General features: G+C 37.2%; 1 protein-coding gene across 1 annotated transcript; it reads right to left on the bottom strand.

The window, feature by feature from the left end:
• Positions 1-1,147: 1,147 nt before the first annotated feature.
• LOC107602094 (neuroblast differentiation-associated protein AHNAK) lies at positions 1,148-27,958 on the bottom strand. The gene is made up of 9 exons (XM_016294502.1): positions 27,626-27,958; positions 13,319-13,368; positions 13,108-13,215; positions 12,891-13,016; positions 11,014-11,179; positions 10,592-10,785; positions 3,718-10,459; positions 3,387-3,554; positions 1,148-3,309 (listed from the first exon to the last, which is right to left on the bottom strand). The coding sequence occupies exons 1-9, from the start codon at positions 27,681-27,683 to the stop codon at positions 2,252-2,254; spliced, it is 8,670 nt and encodes a 2,889-aa protein (XP_016149988.1). The 5' UTR covers positions 27,684-27,958; the 3' UTR covers positions 1,148-2,251.

The raw sequence follows: 27,958 nt of genomic DNA, 5'->3' as shown, positions 1-27,958 counted from the left end.
AGCTGACCAATAGCCGAGCGTGCAGCACGCTGTCGGTGCTTTTACGCTTACGCACGAAGAGGTCACGCACACGCGGGAACACATTGCTTCATTTGAGCTTTTACATTTAGATCTTCAGTCAGTTCTGGTGAGTATGGGCTACCTTGTGTTGTCAGTCACTGTTTGAAACCCTCTTGCCCTCTCTGTTTTCCTAGACTTCGTTTAGCCATATAATTGGTAGTAGAAACTCAATATAAAGACTTGAGAGACTTTTGTGTTTATAACTTGGTGATCTATGTTTATACAGTAGGCACTGTAATTATGAGAATCATTCATATGCAAACTGTTTTACTCACACTTATTTTATTTCGAATTTGTATCACTTTATATACTCAGTGGAATATTAAAAGGAATTTTTTCAGAAGACTTTTGTGGATAAAACACAGACAACAGACTATTTTTATGACACATTAATCATGCGTTTATGGTGTTTTCATGCTGACTTGAATCCAAAGTAATTTTTTAATGTTTTTTTTTTACTATGTAGTTTAAAGGGGTCATATGATGCTATTTTAAAGATCATTATTTTGTGTATTTGGTGTAACAGAATATGTTGACATGCTTTAATGTTCAAAAAACATTCTTTTTCAAATACTGTACATTATTGTAGGTCCTTCTCTCTCTCTCTCTCTCTCTCTCTCACACACACACACACACGCACACGATGCGCAAAACTCCGCATTACCTCCTCTCCTAGGTTCACGAAACGGTGGGCCATAAAATGCATTGCTCTTCTGTTGTAAGTCATCTTAAAGATTCCTAAATGCATCTACTTTCGGAAGGCCAAATAAAGTGCTTCTGCTTTCGCCTAGAAACACACAGTGTCTCCCTGACATGCTGCTTCAACACTAACTGCGGTTACTGAAACCACGCCTTCTTTCTTTGCGTGCACATTTGGGCGGCATTATGCAAATATTTCCACATAGTGAGGTAGATATGTGGGGGCGTGTTAGAACGAGCCGTTTTAGGGGGGTAACTTTGATAAAGAATATCTCTTTGGTTTTGAGACTTTAGTCTTTGCAACTTCAGGGATCTTATCTATACACAATCAGCTTGTAACTCTCCAAAGAGAAAGAAAAACTTGAAATCACATCATATGACCCCTTTAATCTGGATGTAGGTTTCATCATTCATGAAACATTGTTAGATATGTTCAATATTAATGAATATTTCAATCTTGGGGAAAGGCTGCCTGCTGTTGTTTGTTGATTTTTCTTGCCATGTCAGTATCAGAATTGGACCTCTACTTGTCATGTATTAGTGCTGCTACATTAGTAGAATGATGAGAAATCGGTGAAAAAGATCAGGAAATAATTAGTTACCACTCATTAGAATGTTAATATTATATTTGACTGTTCTATTTTTGCATTAGATGGAGATGGAGCATCATCTAAATTACTGTTTCAAAAAAGCAACACATACAAACATGTACTTAAACCTGCCTAAAATATGATACATATACAACAGCATTGCTTGCATGTAGACCAATTCCACCACCAACACAAGAGTTAATAAAAAAAAAGAAAAGAAAAGAAAAACATTTCACACTCAGTGTTTTCAATTCAGAAGAATTCAGAGCCTTTCTCAATTCTGTACCAGAATTCAGTGCTATCTGGTACAGCATGTCACAGTGTGAATAAAAAAAACAACAACTTAATATTGTTTGAATTGATCTTAAAAGTGATAAAAATATGTATCACAAAAATACTCAACATTACAGCCTTTCATTTTAGTGTCTTATCTGTACAGATCATGCATATAAATATGTAAAAATAGTACATGTATTTCTAATAGTATTTAAAATAAAAACAATTCCATAACAACAACCAAAAACTACAGAGACAAACCATGCAATGAAAAGGCAAAGCAATATTACCAAAATGCTGTAAAATTCTACAGCATAAGTGTAATTCAAGACTGCACAAGAAAAGCGTGAGCAAAAAAACAAACTGTTTTTAAATACCTTTGCATCTATCTATGATACACAGATTTGTGCCTATGTTGTGTTTATACAGAGTGGCAAGTTACAAAAGTTGGCAAGTTACAAAACATGAAAATAAGGTCTACAATAAATAATATTCTCAACATTTTCATTATGTATAAGTTATGTTTTTCTTGCAAAAGCTGGAGAAAATATTTTTGCTTTCTTTACTTTAAATAGAATAAAACCTCCAAGACATGACAATATGTCACAGTTCTGTAACTGAGATTCTTACTGTTTCGAACTGGTACTTTTTGTCTCTGTATACTTTGTTGTCTTAGTCACTATAGTAAGAGTTCCCTCTGTTTTAGTAATCAGATGTTCTGAGGGCATTTCACGGGTCAAAAACTCTACGCTTGGCATTTTCACATAGTAACTTCCAGAGGCTTCCTCGCTAGAGCAAGGAAGAGAGGACTTGCGTCCTTTTGTAGAGCTTTCTGGTGTGATATTAATGATGCCAGTAGAATGGGGACTAAGGGTGACCTTGGGTACTTTGAACCATGTTGTCTCCTCTCTTTCTTTACTCTTCGTTACAGAGACAAATCCAGCTAATACTGTGGGTACTGGAGACTCTGATCCCTCCCTTTCTGCCAACATTTCAGTCTTTGCTTTCGAGGATGCTATAGTGCTAATCTTTCTCACCTCCTCATCCTTCTCTGTTTTCTTCCTGAGACCTGGGAATGACATTGTGCCTGATATTGTCTTTGACTCCTTGCTCTCTTTGCTTTCACCCGAGGCCTTGTTCCTGAATTTCAGGCTTGTTTCCATTTGCTCTTCCTCACTTGCATCTTTTGAGTATTGTGAGAAAAACTCCACTTTAGGCATTTTAAGCTTTCCAAACATTGATTTTTCATATTTGTCACCATTTAGACTTGGACCTGTTCCATCATCAGACCCACTTGGTGTTACATCAAATGATCCTCTCTGCCCAGACGAAAATGTCACTTTTGACAATTTAAGCTTACCAGTTTTTGAATTTCCCTCAGTTTCCAACTCATCTTCACAATATATTGCTTTCTCCTTTTCATTTGATCGAGACTTGCCAAAACTTGGCTTCATTTTGATCTTTGGCTGCTTGTGCTTCTCATCTACAATTTCTGCACTTGCTTCACCACCTATACTAGCAGTGTTTCCTATTTGTGGATTCACCATAACAAATACAGCTTTTGTTAATTTTGGCATACGTGGGCTTTCATACTCTGCCTCAGAGTCTATGTTTATAGAGTGATCTTTTCCCTGAGATGATCTGATGTTGGCTTCAGGTGAACTTAAAGAAGGCAGAGGTATTCCTCAGACCCACTTGGTGTTACATCAAATGATCCTCTCTGCCCAGACGAAAATGTCACTTTTGACAATTTAAGCTTACCAGTTTTTGAATTTCCCTCAGTTTCCAACTCATCTTCACAATATATTGCTTTCTCCTTTTCATTTGATCGAGACTTGCCAAAACTTGGCTTCATTTTGATCTTTGGCTGCTTGTGCTTCTCATCTACAATTTCTGCACTTGCTTCACCACCTATACTAGCAGTGTTTCCTATTTGTGGATTCACCATAACAAATACAGCTTTTGTTAATTTTGGCATACGTGGGCTTTCATACTCTGCCTCAGAGTCTATGTTTATAGAGTGATCTTTTCCCTGAGATGATCTGATGTTGGCTTCAGGTGAACTTAAAGGAATTTTAAGTTTTTAAAAATTTTGGAATTTTGATTTTACCAGTCTGCTTTTTATCTTCTTCAGAATTATTAGTGTCAGCTTGGGCAGTCTCAATGTCAAAATCAAGTTCGGGAATCTTTGGTGCTTGTAAATCAGCTTTCAAGTTTGCATCAGTTCCTCCTTTTAGAAATTTTGCATCCGTTTTTCCAGACTTGTTTATGTCGTTTTGTAATCCAGATACTTTTCGTTTTGGCATTCCAATATTAAATTTCGAACCTTTAACTTTTGGCCCTTTTATTTTTTCTTTCGGTGCGGCAGGTTCCAGATCAGTATCTGGAAGTTCAATCTTCTTTTTATTCTTTTTTCCTTCTCTTGATAAGCCAAGATCCAGCTCTAGATCCATATTAGGCATCCTCATCTTTTTACCCTCTTTATGCAAATCCTTAAGGCTCACATCAGTGGAAGGATCTGACATGTCTGCTTCTCTAGACATTCTTATATCTAGTTTTGGAATTTTAACATTTGACATTGTGAATTTTCCACGCCCTCCTCCAGATTCTCCCTCTTTGGTATCAAACTCTCCAGTTCTACTTTCTGGTAATGATATGGCTAACTGTGGTATCGTAATATCAGGCATTTTAAATTGCTCACCTTCTACTTTCACAGACCCTGAAGCCTGAGGGTCATCTGATTTGCCGTATGGTAATGATATATCCACTTTGGGTATTGTTATTTTCGGTAATTGAAAGTTGCCGCCTTGTCTTCTTTTCTCTGCACTCTCTGGTTGACCTTGAGATGATACATCTACATTTGGAATTTTGATGTCAGGAACCTTGAATTTCCCTTCTTTGCCACACACTACCAGTTCAAGGTCAATAGTGTCCTCTGTTTTACCATGAGGTAATGAGACATCTATTGTTGGTAGTTTAATTCCAGGGATCATGACTTTACCTTTTCCTACATCTGGTTGAATTTCTGGAACAACATCTTTAGATTTTATTTTAGAAAGGGATATATCAGTTATTGGCATCTTTAATTTTCCACCTTCTAGTTCTAAATCAGGTGCATGACTTTCTTCTTTGCTTTTGTGAGGTAGCGATACATCTATCTTAGGCACCGTAATGTCTGGCATTTTTAATTTACTCCCTTTCACTCCAAATTCTAAATCAGGATCATCATTTTTCGTTATTGTTCCATGAGGTAATGATATATCAAGACTGGGCACGGACATTTTTGGTATTTTTAGTTTTTCACCTTTAATGTCAGCATTAGATGTGTCATGTTTTGTATTTGGTAATGATATTTCCACTTCTGGCATTCTTATTTTACCCTTCCTTCCAATCTCCACCTCATGGTTATCTGTGCCACCTGTTTTTCCATGAGGAAGTGAAATGTCTACTTTAGGTGTCTTGACATGGGGAAGATTTACTGTACCCCTACTACTATTAATGTGTAAGTCAGAAGAGTCTACTGATTCATTAAGTTTTAACCTAGGCAAGGAAACATCCAAATCAACTTTTGGAACTGATATGCCAATTGTTGGCATCTTAGGAATTTTTAAACTGCTCTCATAACCTCTGATATCTGCTTCAGATACATCAACCTCAGTTTTAGGAAGCAATACCTCACATTCTGGAATATTTGCTGTTGGCAATGATATTTCAACTGCTGGCATTCTGACCTTTCCTTTGTTATCCACATATCCAGGCATAGCCATTTCCACATCTTTGAGCTTTGCTTTAGGAATAGGTGTCTTGAATTTGGGGAATTTGAGCTTGGATTTGACCTTAACATCAGGACACTCTACTCTGATTTCTGGTATTGTAATTTCTCCAGCACCTGCTTTTATCTTCATTTCAGCGGCAGTACCAATTATTTCAGTATCCTTTTTAGATGTTTCCACTGATGGTGATGTTCTTTCCATGTCCAAATCTATAGATAAGTCAGGACTGTCTAGTTCTAGTTTGTCTTCACTTTTCAATTTTCTGCCAAATTTAGGAAGTGATATTTTGGGCATTTTCATAGAGACGTCTGGAACATCAAAACTTGCCCCAGATGATGGCCTTCCACCCTCCGCCTTAAGAAGTTTAATGTTTTCTCTATCACTGCCCTTTCCCTTTGAAAGAGTAAAGTCCAGGTCAACTTTAGGAGCAGATATGTCAACAGTTGGTATTTTCACACTTGGCAGCTTGATGTTCCCACCTAAAGTTACTTCAGGGACATTTAAATCTCTAATTTTGACACCAGTAGCTTTGGTCGCTATATCAGAATCATGAGTCAGTTTAGGTACTGAAATGTCTATGTCTTTCTTCTCTGACCAAACTTTTAGTTCATGATCCGTTAGTTTCATTTTAGGGATAGAGATAACAGTGGGCATCTGAAATCTTAAACATTTTTTAGTGTCATCATCCAGATCAAGCTCTCCTTCTGTGGCTCCTGGCAGAGATGTATCTATAGAGGGCATGTGAAACTTTCCACCCTTGATATCGGGATATTCACCTCCTGATGGTTTTAATTTAGGCATTTCAAATTTTCTTCCTTTTCCTGCATGTCTTTCAACATCTACATCTCCTCCTGCTCCTCCTCCTGGCAGAGAGATATCTATAGAGGGCATGTCAATCTTTCTACCCTTGATATCGGGACCTTCAACATTGATTTCATCTCCTGATGGTTTTAATTTAGGCAACGAAACATCTAATTTAGGCATCTCAAATTTTCTTCCTTTTCTTCCATGTCCTTCAACATCTACAGCTCCTCCTGCTCCTCCTCCTGGCAGAGAGATATCTACAGAGGCCATGTCAATCTTTCTACCCTTGATATCGGGACCTTCAACATCGATTTCATCTCCTGATGGTTTTAATTTAGGCAACAAAACATCTAGTTTAGGCATCTCAAATTTTCTTCCTTTTTTTCCATGTCCTTCAACATCTACATCTCCTCCTGCGCCTCCTGCAGGCAGAAAGATATCTACAGAGGGCATGTGAATCTTTCCACCCTTGATATTAGGACCTTCAACATTGATTTCACCTCCTGATGGTTTTAATTTAGGCAAAGAACCATCTAATTTAGGCATTTCAAATTTTCTTCCTTTTCCTGTATGTCCTTCAACATTTATATCTCCTCCTGCGCCTCCTGCAGGCAGAAAGATATCTACAGAGGGCATGTGAATCTTTCCACCCTTGATATTAGGATCTTCAACATTGATTTCACCTCCTGATGGTTTTAATTTAGGCAAAGAACCATCTAATTTAGGCATTTCAAATTTTCTTCCTTTTCCTGTATGTCCTTCAACATTTATATCTCCTCCTGCTCCTCTTTTAGGCAGAGAGATATCTACAGAGGGCATGTGAATCTTTCCACCCTTGATATCGGGACTTTCAACATTGATTTCACCTCCTGATGTTTTTAATTTAGGCAAAGAAACATCAATTTTTGGCATTTCACATTTTTTTCCTTTTCCTGCATGTCCTTCAACATTTACATGTCCTCCTGCTCCTCCTCCAGGCAGAGAGATATCTATAGAGGGCATGTGAATCTTTCCACCCTTGATATCGGGAACTTCAACATCGATTTCACCCCCTGATTGTTTTAATTTAGGCAAAGAAACATCTAATTTAGGCATTTCAAATTTTCTTCCATTGCCTTCATGGCCTTTGACAGTCACATCTCCTCCTGTTCTACCTCCTGGCAGAGAGATATCAATAGAGGGCATGTGAAACCTTCCATCCTTGATATCAATATTGATTTCTCCATCTGAAGATTTAATCTTAGGTGAGCTAATAACAAATTTAGGCAAAATTGTTTTTTTGCCATCAAGGTCAGTGTTTCCTTTCACCTTCCTGTTTGGAAAGGACATTTCAATAGATGGCATATTTAACTTTCCTCCTTGGATCCGAGGAGCTTCAACTCCAATTTCTCCTTCTGTAGCTTTTACTTTTGGCAATGAAACATCGGTTTTTGGCATTTCAAACTTTATACCTGTTCCAGAATGGCCTTCTATATCAGTGTTTTTATCTTTAGGCAAAGAAATGTCAAGGGAAGGCATGTAAACTTTGCTTCCTTTTACATCAGGTCTTTCTACATTGACTTCCACAGATCTTGTTTTAATCTTTGGAAGTGACAAATCAACTTGAGGCAAATGAAACTTGCTCCCCTTACTGACATTAACTTTGCCATCTCCCTTTACCTTTCCTTGTGTAAGAGAAATGTCAACATCTGGGATATCTATCTTCCCACCCTTCAATTCAGGTCCTTCAATATTTATTTCAGTCCCTGCTGATTTTATTTGTGGTAAATTAATGTTCGATTTTGGCATTTGAAATTTTGTGCCCTTTTTGGTTTTTCCCTCCAGACAAACATCACCCTCTGTTTTAACCTCTGCTGAGGAGATATTATAAGAAGGTATATTTAACTCACCACCTTTGAATTCAGGTCCTTCCACACTGAGTTCCCCTTTGGTTGATTCAAATTTTGGTAAGGAAATATCCAGTTTTTGAATATCAAACTTTCCTATTTTTCCTGAATGTCTCTTGAGATCAATATCACCTGTGTCAGTTACAAATGATATATCAACGGATGGCATGTTGAATCTATTGCTGTCAGGCCCTTCAATACTGATGTCACCTTGTGGTGACTTAATTTTTGGCAAGGAAATCTCAACACCAGAATCTTTCACTGCAGGCAGTGAGATATCAACCTTTGGCAGTTCAATCTTTCCACATTTACCAGAGGGTTCCACATTAACATCTCTTTCGTCTTTATGTGGCAAGGAAATATCCATTGCTGGCATGTGAAACTTCCTATTGGTTCTTTTAACATCAAAATCAACTTCTCCTGATTTGAGTTTAGGTAGACTTATATCAGATTTAGGAATCTGAAACTTATCTCCCTTCTCAACCTCAAGATTAATCTGTTCATCTGTTTTTCCTTTTGGTAATGAAATTATAGCTCCGGGGATGCTAAACTTTCCTTCATCAGGACTCTGAGAATCGAGTTTACCCTCTGGCAGTGACATATTTAGATACATTTTGGGCATGTTTGCGTTTCCAGAATGACCCTCGACCTCAACACTGGCCTCTATTTTTCCTTTTGGTAATGATATATCAATGGGTGGCATTTGGAATTTCTGACCTTTGACCTCTGGATCCTCAGTATTGATTGCACCTCTGGATAATTTCAATTGTGGAATCGAGACATCTAGATGTGGCTTTTTAAATTTGCTTCCTTTCACTGATGGGTCTCCAATCTCAATATTTCCCTCAGTTTTGCCTTTAGGAAGTGAAATTTCAATTGATGGCATACTCAATTTTCCTGCTTTTATATCAGGCCCCTCAGCAATGGCATGCTCAGGTGATTTCACTTTAGGCATTTGAATCTTTTCCCCTTTTCCAAAGTGGCACTCAACATCTGTACCTGCCTCTAGTATGTCTTTCGGCAAGGAAATGTCAACCTCAGGCCCTTCTATATCAATTTTCCCTTGTGGTAATTTCATTTTGGGGAGGGAAATGTCTATTTGTGGCATTTTCACATTTGGTCCTTTCTCAGAATGGCCATCCACCTTTGCTTCACCTTTACCTTTTGGTAACGAAATGCTAATATTTGGCTTGTGAAATGTTCTACCTTTTGGTCCAGGTTCTTCAACTATGACTTCACCCTCAGGGGATGTTACTTTTGGAAGAGAGATGTCTAATTTTGTCATTTCATATTTTACCCCAGTACTTGCATGTCCCTCAGTATCAATGTTTTTTGCAGTCATCTTTGGTAATGACACAGCTAATATAGGAAGACCTGACATTTCTATCTTGGGCACTGCAATGTCAGGTTTGGGGAGGAAAATCTTATGCTCTTTTTCCATGGATCCATCAATGTCATCTCCAAATCTTTGTTTTGCATCAAGGTTTAGCACTGGTAAGGATGTGTCAGGCTTGGCTGTGTTGATTTTTGTTCCTTTTACATTGCAATCAGGAACTTCAACAACTTTGAATTCTGCCTTGCCCTTAGTCTTTGGGAAATGCAAGTCTAAATCCATATTTGGTGCTTTAATGTCAATCTTGGGCATTTTCAGTTTATTTTCAGATGTATCAGTTTCTTTCCTTGCCTCTCCATCAATTTCATCTGAATGACAAGAAAGTCTTACCTTTGACAGTTTGAACTTTGAGACTGTCCCCATTGTATCGGAGACATCCAGATTTATCTTCGGCATTTTTATCTCAGGACTCTCTCCTTTTCCTTTAACCTCAAGATTAGGAACATTAGTTTCAGCTTTGTCCTGAGGCATGTTGAAATCACACTCTACTGATGGAGGCTTAAATTTGGCTTCTAGTTCTTTCACCTCAAAACTGTCATTTGAAGATTGTACATCTAACTTTGACTTTTTAATTTTAGGGAAATTCATTCCAAATTTTGGACCTTTCGTCTTGACCTTCAGCTTTGCTCTAGAGGCCTCTCCCTCATGTGGTGAAACATCTTCATTGACATTCCCTTCAGCCACAGCAGCATCCATGGCCTTCATCTTTAGAAATCTGATCTTCCTTTTCTTCTTAGTACTAGTAATAACACCCTCCAGATGTTCTGATCCATCTGCAGTGGCCTTCCCACTTTTCCTCATCTTGAACTTCGGGAATACAAACTCAACATCAACAGTACTGAGGTCTGATCTACCAGGTGAGCCCTCAACATCCAGCTCTGCCTGTGCTGTTGCTTTTTTGTTCTCTTTCAGTCTTTTCAATCCAAATCTTCCTCCTCTCTTTTTCTTGGTTTTGAACGGTTTCACGCTTTTGACGCTCTGCAAGAGAAAGGTTATCATTCCTTCTAGTTTCTACTGTTGTAAGTACTTTTGTTAAAATTAATTCACTTTGAGAAATACTGTGGATGTTAAAAAAGTAATTACATTGTATAGCAATATTTCAGAATGTACCATTTTTTGCAACTTGGCCTTAGGTCCTCTGAGCTCAAGATTTTGTGCACCTGGACGTATGCTGACTTCACTTCCTGGCACAGTCCTCTTCAAAAAGAAAGACACTTTGTAGGGTTCTGCACATTGAAGAATTTTTAATGCGTCCTCATATTTCACGTTATCAAAATACACCCTGGCACTTAGAAGTTGATCTCCTGCAATAACACATCATCAAAAATGATTTATAATGATTTGTCTTTGTATTCTTATTACATCTGGAAACAAAATTAATTCAGTACACCGGTACTCAACATGGAAATTTTGTCCTTTAATGATTATAAGGTTAAAGATGCTTCTCATGCTTGTCTCTTCAAGGACAGTAGCTCAAGTCTTTACAGTATTTGACATTGCACGTTTTAAAGTAAAATACAGTCCCTTGGTACCTTTCTGTAGACTGAGGTGCTTTGCTGCTGGGGAGTCTTTCAAAACCTCTTTGATGAAGATGCCTTGCTCCCCTCCACCCACAACACTATACCCACTAGCTCCAACCTCAGCCTGTGTTTCAACAACCACTTCCACAAGCTCTGAGAACTGGTTTTCCTTCTCCACCTGCTCATAAAGTGTACAAAATCAACTTTATTGTCATTTTTAGCATATTGCATGGCAATGGCAAGGTAAGTAGGTAAATGACAATTAGATAATACAGTTGCAGCAGTAGGATATGATTGATTGTCAGTACTTGAGTGATATATATATACAGTGGGTACGGAAAGTATTCAGACCCCCTTAAATTTTTCACTCTGTTATATTGCAGCCATTTGCTAAAATCATTTAAGTAAATTTTTTTCCTCATTAATGTACACACAGCACCCCATATTGACAGAAAAACACAGAATTGTTGACTTTTTGCAGATTTATTAAAAAAGAAAAACTGAAATATCACATGGTCCTAAGTATTCAGACCCTTTGCTGTGACACTCATATATTTAACTCAGGTGCTGTCCATTTCTTCTGATCATCCTTGAGATGGTTCTACACCTTCATTTGAGTCCAGCTGTGTTTGATTATACTGATTGGACTTGATTAGGAAAGCCACACACCTGTCTATATAAGACCTTACAGCTCACAGTGCATGTCAGAGCAAATGAGAATCATGAGGTCAAAGGAACTGCCTGAAGAGCTCAGAAACAGAATTGTGGCAAGGCACAGATCTGGCCAAGGTTACAAAAAAATTCTGCTGCACTTAAGGTTCCCAAGAGCACAGTGGCCTCCATTCCTTAAATGGAAGACGTTTGGGAAAGTTTATCTTGGTCTCATCAGACCACAGGACATGGTTCCAGTAATCGATATTCTTAGTCTGCTTGTCTTCAGCAAACTGTTTGCGGGCTTTCTTGTGCATAATCTTTAGAAGAGGCTTCCTTCTGGGAAGACAGCTATGCAGACCAATTTTATGCAGTGTGCGGCGTATGGTCTGAGCACTGACAGCCTGACCCCCCACCCCTTCAACCTCTGCAGCAATTCTGGCAGCACTCACACGTCTATTTCCCAAACACAACCTCTGGATATGATGCTGAGCACGTGCACTCAACTTCTTTGGTCGACCATGGAGAGGCCTGTTCTGAGTGGAACCTGTCCTGTTAAACCGCTGTATGGTCTTGGCCACCGTGCTGCAGCTCAGTTTCAGGGTCTTGGCAATCTTCTTATAGCCTACGCCATCTTTATGTAGAGCAACAATTCTGTTTTCAGATCCTCAGAGAGTTCATTGCCATGAGGTGCCATGTTGAACTTCCAGTGACCAGTATGAAAGAGTGAGAGTGATAACACCAAATTTAACACACCTGCTCCCCATTCACACCAGAGACCTTGTAACACTAATGAGTCACATGACACCGGAGAGAGAAAATGGCTAATTGGGCCCAATTTGGACATTTTCACTTAGGGGTGTACTCACTTTTGTGGCCAGCGGTTTAGACATTAATGGCTGTGTGTGGTGTTATTTTGAGGGGACGGCAAATTTACACTGTTATACAAGCTGTACACACACTACTTTACATTGTAGCAAAGTGTCATTTCTTCAGTGTTGTCACACGAAAAGATATAATATTTACAAAAATGTGAGGGGTGTACTCACTTCTGTGAGATACTGTATATACACACACATATACATACAGACCTACATAACACTGATTAAGCTTTGAGTTGTATACATACATTTTTTTAAAGGAAGTTCAAAAGATGTTCATACTGTATTCCACAAAGGTGCTTTTTAATCTATTTTATTTTTTAGAGCAATTCATATTATTGGATGTTTGATTCGTACCTCATTCTTACTGCCTGTCTTGGGGGGTTCCTCCATGTCTGTGAGGGTGGATTGGGTGTCTCTAAGCTGGCTTCTCTTCTGACTCAAAACCTGTTTTAGTTCTGCATGGAGTTTTTCCTTTTGAACCTTGGAAACAAATTTGGAAGTAAGATCGAGAGAAGTTTGAGATTCACATTTCCACATGGCTGGGCTCACAGATTATATTTGTAGTACTCACAATTCGCTCTGGGCTGTCCTGTTCATCAGCGGAGATGCTGTGCTGTGTACTTAGATGAGTGCCAAAGGGAGGCCTGTCTGAGGGAGGAGAGCGTCTTTTGTTGTTTACCTATTTGTAAAGAGGCAAACAAGGCAGACATGAGATCAATAAAATAAAACCTCCATCTTCTATTGGCTTTAAAGTGGTAATGGTTTGACAAGTGCCAACCTACAGGTGAATCTCTGGCTTGTGGATTCCCATGACTGTCCTCTCTGTCAGACTCTGAAATTAGAGCAGGTTTACAATGTCAGGAGCCATCAGTCAAAAGGATTTAACGGTTATAGCGCATTTAGTCCTATTTAGACCAGATACACTATGTAAAAATAAGTACACTTAGCATATTTTTTAAAATACTTATTAAAATTATATATTTTAAAAAGAATATACTTGTTTTCAGAAACTTACAGTAATTGCATGTTATTTACAATTAAATGAAATGCATTAGTTTAAATGTTATAATATATTAGATGCAATTAGTTGAACTTTCGACCCACTTAAAGGGTTAGTTCACCCAAAAATGAACATTCTGTCATTAATTACTCACCCTCATGTCGTTCTAAATCCGTTAGACGTCTGTTCATCTTCGGAACACAAATTATCAATGTTTTTTTGATGCATTCTGACAACTCTCTGACTCTCCCATAGACAGAAAGGGTACTACCCCGATCAACGTCCAGAAACGTAGCAAGGAGATCGGTAAAATAATCCTTGTGACATCAGGGGTTCAATCGTAATATTACAAAGCTACGAGAATATTTTTTGTGCGCAAAAGAAAAAAAATAACGACTTTATTCAACAATTTGTCTCCTCTGCCCTAGCGCCATTTTAGAGAATATACACTGAACGCAAACAGCGGCTGACACAAAACAACATGCGTTGTTTGTGTTCAGTGGATACTCTCCAAAATGGCGCTACAGGGTGACGCAGAGGAGACGAATTGTTGAATAAAGTCGTTTTTTTTTTTTCTTTTGCGCACAAAAAATATTCTCGTAGCTTTGTAATATATGGTTGAACCCCTAATGTCACATGGATTATTTTACCGATCTCCTTGCTACATTTCTGGATGTTGATCATGGTAGTACCCTTGCTGTCTATGGGAGGGTCTGAGAGCTCTCAGAATGCATCAAAAATATCTTAATTTGTGTTACGAAGATGAACGGAGGTCTTACGGGTTTGGAACGACATGAGGGTGAGTAATTAATCACAGAATTTTCATTTTAGTTGAACAATCCCTTTAAGTACATCTTCTATACTTCTATTGTCTTTGAAATATGGTTAAAGTGTATTGCCGAATGTACTGACAAGCATTTATTAACTTTAAATGGAATATCGAATAACACACTACAGATAAAATTATAATCCAGTACTTTACCTGTGCTTTGGTATGTTAATCAACACATCAAAATAAGTGTACATTTAATTTGGCATTATTACGAAGTGCACTTTTTAAAGTGTGTTAAGAAATGAAAGTATCACTTTAAGTACACTTAAGTGTACATCTTTAAGTACATTTTCACAAGTACAGTTTTTAGAAAATACACTTTTAAGATTTGAAGTACAAGTGTTCATTCAATACAATCAAGTTCAAAGGTATTAAGAGGCATTTTATGCATCACTTGCTTCATCAAATGTGTTGCTGCATGGTTATGATAAGCAGAAAAAAAAATTAAAAGGAAAATCATGTTTCTGCTTTACACAATTTGCTATCCTCTTGAAACTTTTCAAACTCATTCAATGAAATTACAGGGCCTCCGCAGCTTTGCCTATAGTGCAAACCTGTCACTATATCAACTGTGCGGTTATCTATGAGACTAAAAAAATCCTGTCCCACCATAAATCAAGTTGCCATCAGGTTAGTAGGCCTGCAAACGGTGTCCTCTCTCTGCATGGTTTTCATTCCTCATTCGGCAGTGGTGTCTGGTATCTGTCGTAAGAGTGTGTAACCAACATTAAGAAATCTGTAGACTAGCGAGCGGGTAATTTCTTATGACATCCACACTGGATAACCTGTTACACAGGCACACATAACACTAGCAGGTGCTCTTTTATCGTGCTGTGCCAGCTGTGTACGACTGTGTTTCCTGACCTTTTTTGTCTCATTTAGCACCACACCTCATCAATAAGACTGCAAGACAATAAAATGTGTGTAACTTGCGTTATACTACGCATCTTTTAATATAAACAAGTGCATCTCAATAAATTAGAATGTCGTAGAAAAGTTAATTTATTTCAGTAATTCAACTCAAATTGTGAAACTCGTGTATTAAATAAATTCAATGCACACAGACTGAAGTAGTTTAAGTCTTTGGTTCTTTTAATTGTGATGATTTTGGCTCACATTTAACAAAAACCCACCAATTCACTATCTCAACAAATTAGAATACTTCATAAGACCAATAAAAAAAACATGTTTAGAGAATTGTTGGCCTTCTGGAAAGTATGTTCATTTACTGTACATGTACTCAATACATACCCTCCTTGTGAAGGGTGTCAATGATTGTCTTCTGGACTACTGTCAGATCAGCAGTCTTCCCCATGATTGTGTAGCCTAGTGAACCAAACTGAGAGACCATTTTGAAGGCTCAGGAAACCTTTGCAGGTGTTTTGAGTTGATTAGCTGATTGGCATGTCACCATATTCTAATTTGTTTAGATAGTGAATTGGTGGGTTTTTGTTAAATGTGAGCCAAAATCATCCCAATTAAAAGAGCCAAAGACTTAAACTACTTCAGTCTGTGTGCATTGAATTTATTTAATACACGAGTTTCACAATTTGAGTTGAATTACTGAAATAAATGAACTTTTCCACAACATTCTAATTTATTGAGATGCACCTGTATTATGTATTATATATAAGCCGTCTGCCTGAGGTTAGCATATTTTTTCAATTGTTTTCAATGAGAGCGCCATGTTTTTAAAAAAACGGTAGCAGCGTGACAAGGTGGTGAGCGTCTATATCACGCTGAGCGCTATGCACATGGTGGGTTTTTTTTCTGGTCACTGAGAGTTGGAAAATGTTCAACTTTGGGTAAAATGCAGCGCTCCTCAATATCACTTTTTACCCAGCCATCCAATCACAGTGGATGAGGGTGGGATAAATATCACCAACCTTCACATTCTACTTGTACAATGACTGTAAATATTGCTGATCTCTGAGTATCCATGTCTGTACCAGATGACATATGGCCTGAATTGATATTAATATAAAAAATACTGCTTGGAGGAACATTTCATTTACCATGGCTCTAGCTAAACGCTGCACCTCAAAAGCGGGCTCAAGTGTCCACAGCTGGCCGTTTTCAAAAGAGCTCCTGCCATTTTCAGCTGGCTTAAAATGCTTTGGTGGACACGTGGCCTTACAGTCACTTTTATCAAATAAAAACACTTGACACTGGTTGAAAAAATAGACTTTTGTTTTCTTTTAAAAGGAACTGGAAAAATTATGCAAAAATCATATTTTTATATGCATGTCTGTGTGTCTGCAACAGTGTTATTTTAGTATTATTTATATACTATTACAGTTTTTATTCATATTTTGAATTAGCTTTTATTTTTATATTTTCAATTTTCATTAGAATTTTAGTTACATTTTTTGTGTTTTTTAAGTATTACTACTTGGGTATAATTTATTCAATTTATTTCTAATTGTAATAGTAATTTTACAGCTTCAACTCAAACAAAAGTTGGTTGCCATGAAAACATTACTAATTTTAGTAGTTAAGAACAAAATTACTTTTTAGTTTTACTTAAAGGGGTCCTATTATGCTCTGTTACAAAGTCTTGATTTTGTTTTGGGGGTGTACTAGAACAGGCTCTCATACTAGGTTTCGAAAAACACATTATTTTTCACATATTTTACATTATTACAACACCTCTCTCCCCAGTCTGGCATGAACGGCTCGAATAGTTCCTGTATCAAATGAAGCCCCGCCTTCTGAAACACGAAATGTGCTGTGATTGGTTACCTGTGTGTATTGTGATTGGCAGCACTCGGCACCTGGTCGGGAAATGTCATGTCCCTTACCATAGCCGCCTGCGAGCTTCAGTGTAAATATTGCGTCAAAATCAAATCAATTTGAGCGTGATTTAAGCCCGGATGATTGTAACCACTCTAAGTTCGTCTGCCTTGGGGAAACTAGTGCGTCTCCGACATAGGGCTAACCCTCATTGTCTTCTTTAGTGCAGCTCAACCAGGTCTCGTCCCATTCGTCGATCTTTGTGATATCACAAATCCCGGAAAATATGCGTTGCAGTCCAAACGAGTCGTTCGTTGTAGTTTTTGAAAAGTGATTTCTGTTAAATAAAATATCTCCTTTTGAATTGGACTTTGAGCTTTGTAACTATGCAGATCTTTTTTATGCTCAAACAGCAACATTACAGACTTACTAAAGTTGAAAAAGTAAAAAAAGCATAATAGGACCCCTTTAACTTTAATCCTGGTCTGGGATGGACTGGCCATCCATCCAGGGCTATCCATTCCCTGTCTAAAACCCAAAACGCTGGGAGAGAATCCAGCATCCCCTCGTTAGGACAGTCGATTTAGAAAATGGATAGATGGATGTCTTGTGTGTATATTTATGTGTGTGTTTTTGAGTGAAAGAGGCAGCTGTTCCCTAGTGATGCTATGTGTGTCCAGAGGAGGGGACAGAAGGCTGGAATGGTGCTGCACATATGTGATCTTTATATAAATACGCGCTGGCCTGACCTACATGTGCTTGTGTAATGACAGAGCTGTTCAAACTAGAGCTCCTGCAAATGCTGCCAAGCAGTAGGCAAGCTGGGTACACATCAGTCAAACTCAACGGCAGTTTATGAACGCTCTTAAATTATATAATGCATACCTGATGTACTTTAGAAAGAAGCTGAGAAACAAAAAAGTTGTCTGGAAGTAAGAAAAGCTAATTTATGCAATTTATAACAAAAGTTCAGGAGATTAATGGCTCTGATTCATGGGTACTGATGCGTAACATAGAGAACAGTGATAGAGAGGGAAATTAAGATGTGATTTTCCAGTTCCTTACGAAATTTGTTACTTATGATCATGAAAAATGTTTTGATTTAAATACCTACATTTAATATGAATTATTTATATAAACATAAAATGTTTTGTATGAAATGCATAATAATGTTTTTTTTTTATTCTGTTATATTTTTTCATTTATTTATCTATTTTGTTTGGTCAATACATAATTCCCAAACTTCCATTTATATTATTTTTGATAGTTTTGGAGAAATGTTGAAAAAAGTCTGAATAAACAATGAGTAGGTATATCCAATCTTTGTTTTGAATGATAGTATATATAACTGTACAGACTTTTTAAAGTGCTCTATCCACATAAATGTAATGAATACAAATTGAGTTAGCTTTTGAATCAAACCAACCGCCTCAACCTCCCCTGTTCAATTATGCCATATTAAACACACAAGCCAGCCACTTACAAGGACAGCCGAGAATAGAGACGTAATTCTATTGCTGTTGATTCAATACAGTCACAAGATCATTTCGTATGAGAATAGGCACTTGATAATGGCACAAGAGTTACAACTGGACCAATGCCTGAGCCCAATGGTTACCCACATGGGTATTTGTGCATCCCTAATCCAAACAAAGATGCAGGGATCATGTGTCATGAGATTCAATGGTCCAAAATAAACAACTCTGTGTAAAACTCTGTAAAATATCCTAATTCTGCAATCCTCAGAAAAACAAACCCTCGTCAAACGCTCAGTTAAGGTCACGTTTGGTTGTCAATTCTCAGTTTATAAGAGGACAATGAGGGGAAGCATCGCTGACATTCTCAGAAAAGATCCGAGACTATCTGGAGGTTTAATTGGGATGCTCAGAAGACGGGCTTTGGTTCTAATTGATGTGCTGAAGTGTTCATCTCTGAAAATCCAGTCTTTTGGTGACCATTTAATTTTGTATTTTGCAAAACTGAGCCCATTCTAAAACATAAAAGTATGACATTGTAATGCAGACACAAAACACTTTCAATTAATACCTGTATCTATTAGCTTTGAGTTCCAGGAAAAATAGAGCAAAAATATTGGTGACTCATCCTGCACTACTTAGATTTTGTCCAAATTCTTGTCTTCTGGGAAATGAGAAACCGATACATTTATTAAATATAGCCATTGGTATCTGTGTGGGTGAAAGTACAAGGGGGGAAAATATATCTCTCATTCTTGATTTGTCAGAATTGAGAGTATTTTTACTCAGCACGTACGTCCTGCCTCAGGGGAGGAACACATGATGGATCGGCCTCTCCTGAGGGTGTGTAAAGCCAGGGAGGAAATGCCTCCCTTTAAACAGGAAACTAGGATATTTACTGAGATAAAATAACAAACAACACCAAATCTGAGAGAGAAAAGAAGTTAGTTGGTAATTAGATAATACAGTCAACCAGAATGATGTCACATGCATCAGGCAGTTACAGGAATGCACGATTACCCATTCCCTTTGACCTTTAATTTCCAACCTAATAATAATAATCATAATAATAAAAATGTAAAAATATGTTTTCACTTTTTTATAAATCAATCATTCGTAATATATAGTTTAAAATAGTGTAAACACTAAATAACTCTAATTTTGCAATTTGTAAGCATTAATATTGTTTTGTTAATATTTGTATGTTTTTACTAAATATTTTACTTTAGAAAATAATTGATAAGTGGCCTTTGCATTTGTAATTATTTTGGAAGACCTTCCAGAAATTCTTTTATTGTTTGTGTAGCATGATATCATTTATCCGCTGCAATTTGTTACCTGAATTGTGCAATATTTGCACATCATCATTGCAAGTGTCCCCAAAAGGTATTTGGACACTTAAGCCAATTTAAGCCCCCCATACCCCAACATGCTCCTCAGTGCAATGGTGTCCCATTAACACATCTGACTCCTGAAACGTGGCAGGAATGCCACTAGTATCACACATGCAGATATTATTCCCATACTCATGCTGGCTGAGGGCTATCGCTTCCAATGAAGCACGTGAAGTACACCTGCAGTGTTTATCGAAACATCCATCAAACATCACTGACAGAGTCTGCAAGTCATGCAGCACTGGTTTAGAGCATAAATGTTTCTCACATTTTTAATCAGAAATAAAGTCTTAGAGTTAACTGGCTGCATATACAATCTTGGTTGTTAATCATTCTGATCAATGCTGGTCCCTATTGGCTGTTATCAACATTTTTCAAAATATATTCTTTCGTGTTCAGCAGAGGAAAGAAATTCATACAGGTTTGGAACAGCTTGAGGGTGTGTAAGGCCCTGTCCACACGGAGAAACCTTTAGCTGTATATGCATACATTTTGTATCGTATAGGCGTTTCGTCCACACGGATCCGGCGTTTTGGAAGAGTGAAAGCAATATTTTTTGAAACCGGGTCCCAGAGTGGATAAATCTGAAAACGCCGCCCTTGCGTTTTCGTGTGGACAGCGAATCCGTAAATTTTCTGAAACGATGACGTCTGCCTCAGGGGAGGAACACATGATGGATCGGCCTCTCCTGAGGGTGTGTAAAGCCAGGGAGGAAATGCCTCCCTTTAAACAGGAAACTAGGATATTTACTGAGATAAAATAACAAACAACACCAAATCTGAGAGAGAAAAGAAGTTAGTTGGTAATTAGATAATACAGTCAACCAGAATGATGTCACATGCATCAGGCAGTTACAGGAATGCACGATTACCCATTCCCTTTGACCTTTAATTTCCAACCTAATAATAATAATCATAATAATAAAAATGTAAAAATATGTTTTCACTTTTTTATAAATCAATCATTCGTAATATATAGTTTAAAATAGTGTAAACACTAAATAACTCTAATTTTGCAATTTGTAAGCATTAATATTGTTTTGTTAATATTTGTATGTTTTTACTAAATATTTTACTTTAGAAAATAATTGATAAGTGGCCTTTGCATTTGTAATTATTTTGGAAGTCCTTCCAGAAATTCTTTTATTGTTTGTGTAGCATGATATCATTTATCCGCTGCAATTTGTTACCTGAATTGTGCAATATTTGCACATCGTCATTGCATTTCATGTAATTGTTTGTATTAAAAAACAGTGTCCCCAAAAGGTATTTGGACACTTAAGCCAACTTAAGCCCCCCGTACCCCAACACGCTCCTCAGTGCAATGGTGTCCCATTAACACATCTGACTCCTGAAACGTGGCAGGAATGCCACTAGTATCACACATGCAGATATTATTCCCATACTCATGCTGGCTGAGGGCTATCGCTTCCAATGAAGCACGTGAAGTACACCTGCAGTGTTTATCGAAACATCCATCAAACATCACTGACAGAGTCTGCAAGTCATGCAGCACTGGTTTAGAGCATAAATGTTTCTCACATTTTTAATCAGAAATAAAGTCTTAGAGTTAACTGGCTGCATATACAATCTTGGTTGTTAATCATTCTGATCAATGCTGGTCCCTATTGGCTGTTATCAACATTTTTCAAAATATATTCTTTCGTGTTCAGCAGAGGAAAGAAATTCATACAGGTTTGGAACAGCTTGAGGGTGTGTAAGGCCCTGTCCACACGGAGAAACCTTTAGCTGTATATGCATACATTTTGTATCGTATAGGCGTTTCGTCCACACGCCCTTGCGTTTTCGTGTGGACAGCGAATCCGTAAATTTTCTGAAACGATGACGTCATCAGCCCACGTCTCGCCCCTAGTCAGACACCGCTATGTCACGTAACGGCAACAAAAACATGAACAAACACTGAACAATTGTCTTTTTATTAACTAACATTAAGACAGATTAATAAATTTGTTGTTCCATGTTTGTTTGTATACCGCGCGCAAGGTTTATGCGCATAGTCCAAGTCTTCTTCTCTGTTTTTAGTGTACCTCTGAGGCAGAATTACAGCGCCACATGCTGGTCTGGCATGTATACTACATCATTTTGTGTCGGTTTTGTGGTTTCGTGTGGACACAGATATTTCTTGAGACGAGGGGAAAAAAAAAGATTGGATAGGGAAAGCTCTGGCTTCGTGTGGACGTAGCCTAAATTTCATTTTGGGGTGAACTATCCCTTTAACTCTCACTATATTTCATCACATGCTGCTATCTTAACTATGGCGTGTTGGGCCATGAACTCCACACAGTACCGTGAGACTGATCTTATGACCAAGGCCGCAGCTGTTGCAACTGTGTAAGACTAATACTACTATGGCGTGTTGGGCCATGAACTCCACACAGTACCGTGAGACTGATCTTATGACCAGGGCCGCAGCTGTTGCAACTGTGTAAGACTAATACTGGAGACACACACACACACACACACACACACACACACACAGGTTTGTTTTTGTGAAAAGTGGGGACATCCCATAGGCGTAATGGTTTTTATACTGTACAGACCGTATATTATATTGCCCTACACCAACCCTACCCCTAAACCTACCCCTCACAGGAAACTTTCTGCATTTTTAGATTTTCAAAAAAACTCATTCTGAATGATTTATAAGCCTTTTGAATTACGGGGACACTGAAAATGTCCTCATAAATCACCTTCTCGTTGTAATACCTATGTCATACCCATGTTATTATACAAATTTGTGTCCTCATAAACCACATAAACATGCACACACACACACAGACAGACAGAAAATGACAGAAAACGCTTCATCTGGTCAGCATTGAGAGTTTCTCGTATAATGAACTTCTTAGCACAAATTAAATATACAGCATTTGGTATTTTATCAACGTTGTAATACCTATGTCATACCCATGTTATTATACAAATTTGTGTCCTCATAAAACCACATAAACATGCACACACACACACAGACAGACAGAAAATGACAGAAAACGCTTCATCTGGTCAGCATTGAGAGTTTCTCGTATAATGAACTTCTTAGCACAAATTAAATATACAGCATTTGGTATTTTATCACAAAAACAATGAAAGCACCAAAACCTAAATAAAAGTAACAAGTAATCCTCATCAGGTTTGGGCAAATCTTCCATTTACCAAGAGTTAAGTCAATCCTGCACGTATTTATCTGTACTAAAGTTTCCATATCAATCTAAGAGTCTTGTCATGTTGTTATTGTGAGCAAAGCTCCACACGGCAATGTCACCCAACATAACCCAACACAAGTCATCTATTACTCACCTTTATTGAGTGTTTCCTTGTGCAGAATCAATTATTCCCTCAGTAATAAACTCTCTCTTTCTCCTCCCTACATTCAGCAAGCGTATTCTCTGACTGACGCACACGGACCGGGACATTTGCAGTATTACTATGGTCTCTGTTAGGGGAGGCGGTCAGCAATCCAATTGGATAAAGCCAGTGGGATGCCCCAAATACAGAGGGTGGGAGGGCGGGGACGGGAGGTGAGGGGTCCTAGAGTAGCATCTCAGTTGCCATTCTTATACGGACACGAACAGTTTACTATCATAACACACACACAGAAGAATATGACTCTGATGGTAAGTTCAAGTCGTGTCGGAAACATCGTATTTAAGAATTGAACGGACATTAACCATTCACCACAAAGTCGTAATTAACTCACCCTTCCACAAATTAATAAATAAAGGTAAAAGTTTCAGTTTTAAATAAAGTTTCATATAAAATAAATTTGAACTGCAATAAAATAAAATGTTAAATAAATTAATTAATTAATTTCAGCTAGTTGCAACTTGATGTAGCCTACTAAAAACATAAAAATAAAACCTACTTGTATAATATAACCTAAATATGAATAAAAACCACAATAGTAGGCAATAGAGATAATAGTATCTCAATTATAGTAAATGGGAGTTGTATTTTCAATCATTTTCATATTGACCAATTGTATTTGCTTGAATTTATTCCTTACATTTTCTTTAATTGCTCTTTGAGAGATCTTTTAAAAGTCTTACATTTACCTTCATAAAACTTGTAGAAACCCTGTCATGCAACACCTTCATAAAAGAAATAAAAACCTAAAAAAGCAAAACCGCACCTGATGTGCATTCTTTATTCATCAGTAAAAGTATCATTTGTAGAAGCAGAGTTTAAAAAAATCTTTTTTTGCAGAAAAGGTGCATCGCCTATCACCATCAAGTGACTTGAACACACCTGATGATGTAGTTATGACTTTCCAACTTGTAAATACAAACTTCCCAGGAGGACTGAATGCAGGTTTACTGTGAAACAGTAAGAAACAAATCTCTACTAAACAAGCAAAATCCAAACATCTGGAAAAGGAAAAAGAAGTTGTGATGAGGTATTTTTGGACAAGACGGAATAGCAGGCCTATGTTTTTGTTCACTTTTTTTAGGTCTGGCAGCTGTTGTCTCGGACTTAACACTCAAGGCTAGCGCTTGCACAAGTAGCTTTCTGTCCAACAGTGAAGTGTGTTTGCTTGTTTGTTGGGCAGCTTGGTCATGTTGAAACCGAACCGGGGTGGTGCCCAAACAGCTCTAACAGGTCACAAGATGCTGCCAAAATTCATTATCCCCACAGTGTGACACGCAGGTGGATTGACAGGGTCAAAATAGCACTTAAAGCCTCTAGCTGGGTACCCGGCAACCGGGGTGTTCACATTGTTGTAATGCCTGTATTAGTAGTAGGATAAGCAGCATAATGGGCAGGATAGGATTCCCTGGCACAAGGTGAAGTGTCCAGTTTATTAGCGAATGCACCTATCAGCAAAATAGCCAGCCAAGAATCTAGAGCAGACAGCTGGGCGTAGATGTCATGTGATGCTTATTTACTAACAGACAGGCAAAGTGATCACATGACAAAGCAAAAGAGAGGGATTTTCTACAATATCTTAGGTTTTCGACATTGATTCATGAAATCCTGTTCAAGATAAGCAAACATATCTGACATACTTCCTTTCCTTCTCATACAAGCTGTTATAAATATTTGAAAGAAAACATCTGCCATCTCAAACACTGTGGTACTTCATCACAATTAAGGAAAAACAGAGGTGATAATATTAAATAATTTAAATATCTGAATCATTCCAAAGCTCCGTTTTGAGATGTCACCATTTTTGTTGTACTCTTCTAACATGAAAACTGGCAGTTGATAAATAATATATTATTATTAATTATTAGCTGTCCTAAGTTTCACTTTTCATCTTAGCCATTTTTAATATCCACTTAACTAAAAAAGCCAGATGCTTAATGACATTGTCCACCAGGAAGTGACATCATTTTCAGCAGGAAAACAACACAAACATCAGTAAGTATTAGCTTGTGAAATGTTGACGTTATTTATTGGATTATGTAATTTTGAAAAACATCCTATGTGATATAATTACAAAAATTAGTATAATAATTTAACCAGTTTCAAGTGATAGCAAAACATCAAAATTAACTTAACTTTAGCTTAAAGGCACAATATGTAATTTTTCGCGGCTAGAGGGCGCGTATTCAAAAGAATCGGAAATCGAGGGGTTATGACGTCATTGACAGGCGACACAATGACACTATAGACACGCTCCGTGTCACTAGTTAAAATTGCTTATTTCTCTGGATTTAAACATTCTTCGAAACATTTGGGATAATGTAAGTACACAAGTCAGCAAAATATATAACACTGTTCTTGTGGTTTTTGGATATTTTAATAAAAAAAATCGTACTTATTGTGCCTTTAACTAATTAGCTGGCTTTAGCTCTTTATTTTCTGTTGATTTTCTTGTCATTGTGGTTACACATTGGTTAAAATTAGTGACGTTAAGGTGTTTGAGCTTGACCACCCTTGTAAAAGAAATGCACTTTAGCACACTTTTAAAAAGAGCACTTATAATGTACTTAACTGTGAACTGAATGTAATGTTTCCAGACACTTACTTGCATGTTAAATGAAAATGTGTTATAATGAGGCAAAAAGAGGAACTGGTTTGATTTAAGTCTGAAATGCCACCAAAGCAACTTCTGATCCAAATCCAACGGTATATAACACTGGATCCACTAAAGTGAGCTTAGAAGAGACATGAAACTTAGGTAACCGCAGTTTTCAACTTCCGGTCTATAAAATAAGTTTGGACTATGTACAATGTAAATGTAATGTAAAGGACAATGTACTACAGCACACACTTCTAACTGCAGTTCTCTAAGTAACCAGTTAGACATTATGCCGATAAAGAGCCTGTTATACACTAATGACACCTGTATCTACTCGAAATCTCATCTTCATTTACAAGCACATTAAAACGACTAATAGTGCTTGACAAAAGTAATGTAAGACAGGTTAAACAGCAACAAAATAACACCGTACTTCTGATCCTTTATATAGTAACTGAATGGACTGTTATCATGGCGAATATATGACATGCAGTCCCTTGTGAAACTTTAAATGCTTTTAAAAACAGTAATATACTTTAAAAAGAAAATGCTTAATTGTGAACTGAATGCAATGTTTTTGACACTTAACTGAATGAATATTTACAATTATACAAGTGCATTTTAGTTTAATTTAAGTACAACTTTATATGTAATTTCATGATTAGTTCTATTGTCTTTGAAATATGGTTAAAGCGTACTGCCAAATGTACCGACAAGCGTTCATGGTAAACTAAAATATACTTTGATATTATTTCTATTGAAATTTGTGTCATATATTTAAAAATATATGTAATTAAACATTTGTAATGATAAAGTGACTTATACTAGTACATTTAAAATATATGAACTTTTAGCGTAATATCAAATAACACACTATAGTTCAGTTATAATCAAGTACTTTACATGTGCTTCAGTATATTAGTCAACACATCGAAATAAGTGTATACTTAAAGCACAACAAAAGATTATTAAAATATGATTTAAAATGTACTTAATAGTAAGTGTACTTAAATGTGTTAAGAAACATTGACATGAAAGTGTCTTTCTTTAAGTGCTCTTAAACGGTCTTTTATTTGCACTTGCAGATATTATATTATCTGCAAGTGCAGTTTTAAAAATACATTAAGATTTGAAATACACTACAAGTGCACATTTAGCGTACTGCCAAATGTACCGACAAGCGTTCATGGTAAACTAAAATATACTTTGATATTATTTCTATTGAAATTTGTGTCATATATTTAAAAATATATGTAATTAAACATTTGTAATGATAAAGTGACTTATACTAGTACATTTAAAATATATGAACTTTTAGCGTAATATCAAATAACACACTATAGTTCAGTTATAATCAAGTACTTTACATGTGCTTCAGTATATTAGTCAACACATCGAAATAAGTGTATACTTAAAGCACAACAAAAGATTATTAAAATATGATTTAAAATGTACTTAATAGTAATTGTACTTAAATGTGTTAAGAAACATTGACATGAAAGTGTCTTTCTTTAAGTGCTCTTAAACGGTCTTTTATTTGCACTTGCAGATATTATATTATCTGCAAGTGCAGTTTTAAAAATACATTAAGATTTGAAATACACTACAAGTGCACATTCAATACAGTTAAGCACACTTCTTTTTCACGAGGGGTGTTATGTCAGCACACCCACCTGCATCTGAAGAGGGTGTCCAGGTGACACGGAAGATCCCTCGCAGACACTCACACATGACAGAAGACAAGATACACGCTCACGCACACCGAACACGCATCCCACGCACCACTGATACGGGTCAGACCTCGGGCCGGGTGCTGTGAGCAGATCACTTCCAGCGAGCATGAAGGGGAGATGGTCACTGAGTCGGGAAGAGAGAGCAAACCGATACAGGAGGGAGTCGGGTCAGTCGGAAGTAGATACAGAGGGTGTGAATTTGGGTTTCTTTGTTGGGGGGGATGTTGGTGTCAAAAGTGAATGAGAATGCGGTAGAGAAGAGATGGATGGACA

The sequence above is a fragment of the Sinocyclocheilus grahami genome, unplaced genomic scaffold (genome assembly GCF_001515645.1).
Source record: "Sinocyclocheilus grahami isolate Dianchi unplaced genomic scaffold, SAMN03320097.WGS_v1.1 scaffold319.1, whole genome shotgun sequence".
In the NCBI taxonomy this organism is placed as follows: domain Eukaryota; kingdom Metazoa; phylum Chordata; class Actinopteri; order Cypriniformes; family Cyprinidae; genus Sinocyclocheilus; species Sinocyclocheilus grahami.
Note: the sequence above shows the minus strand (reverse complement) of the source record. Positions and strands in the feature narration are given on the sequence as shown.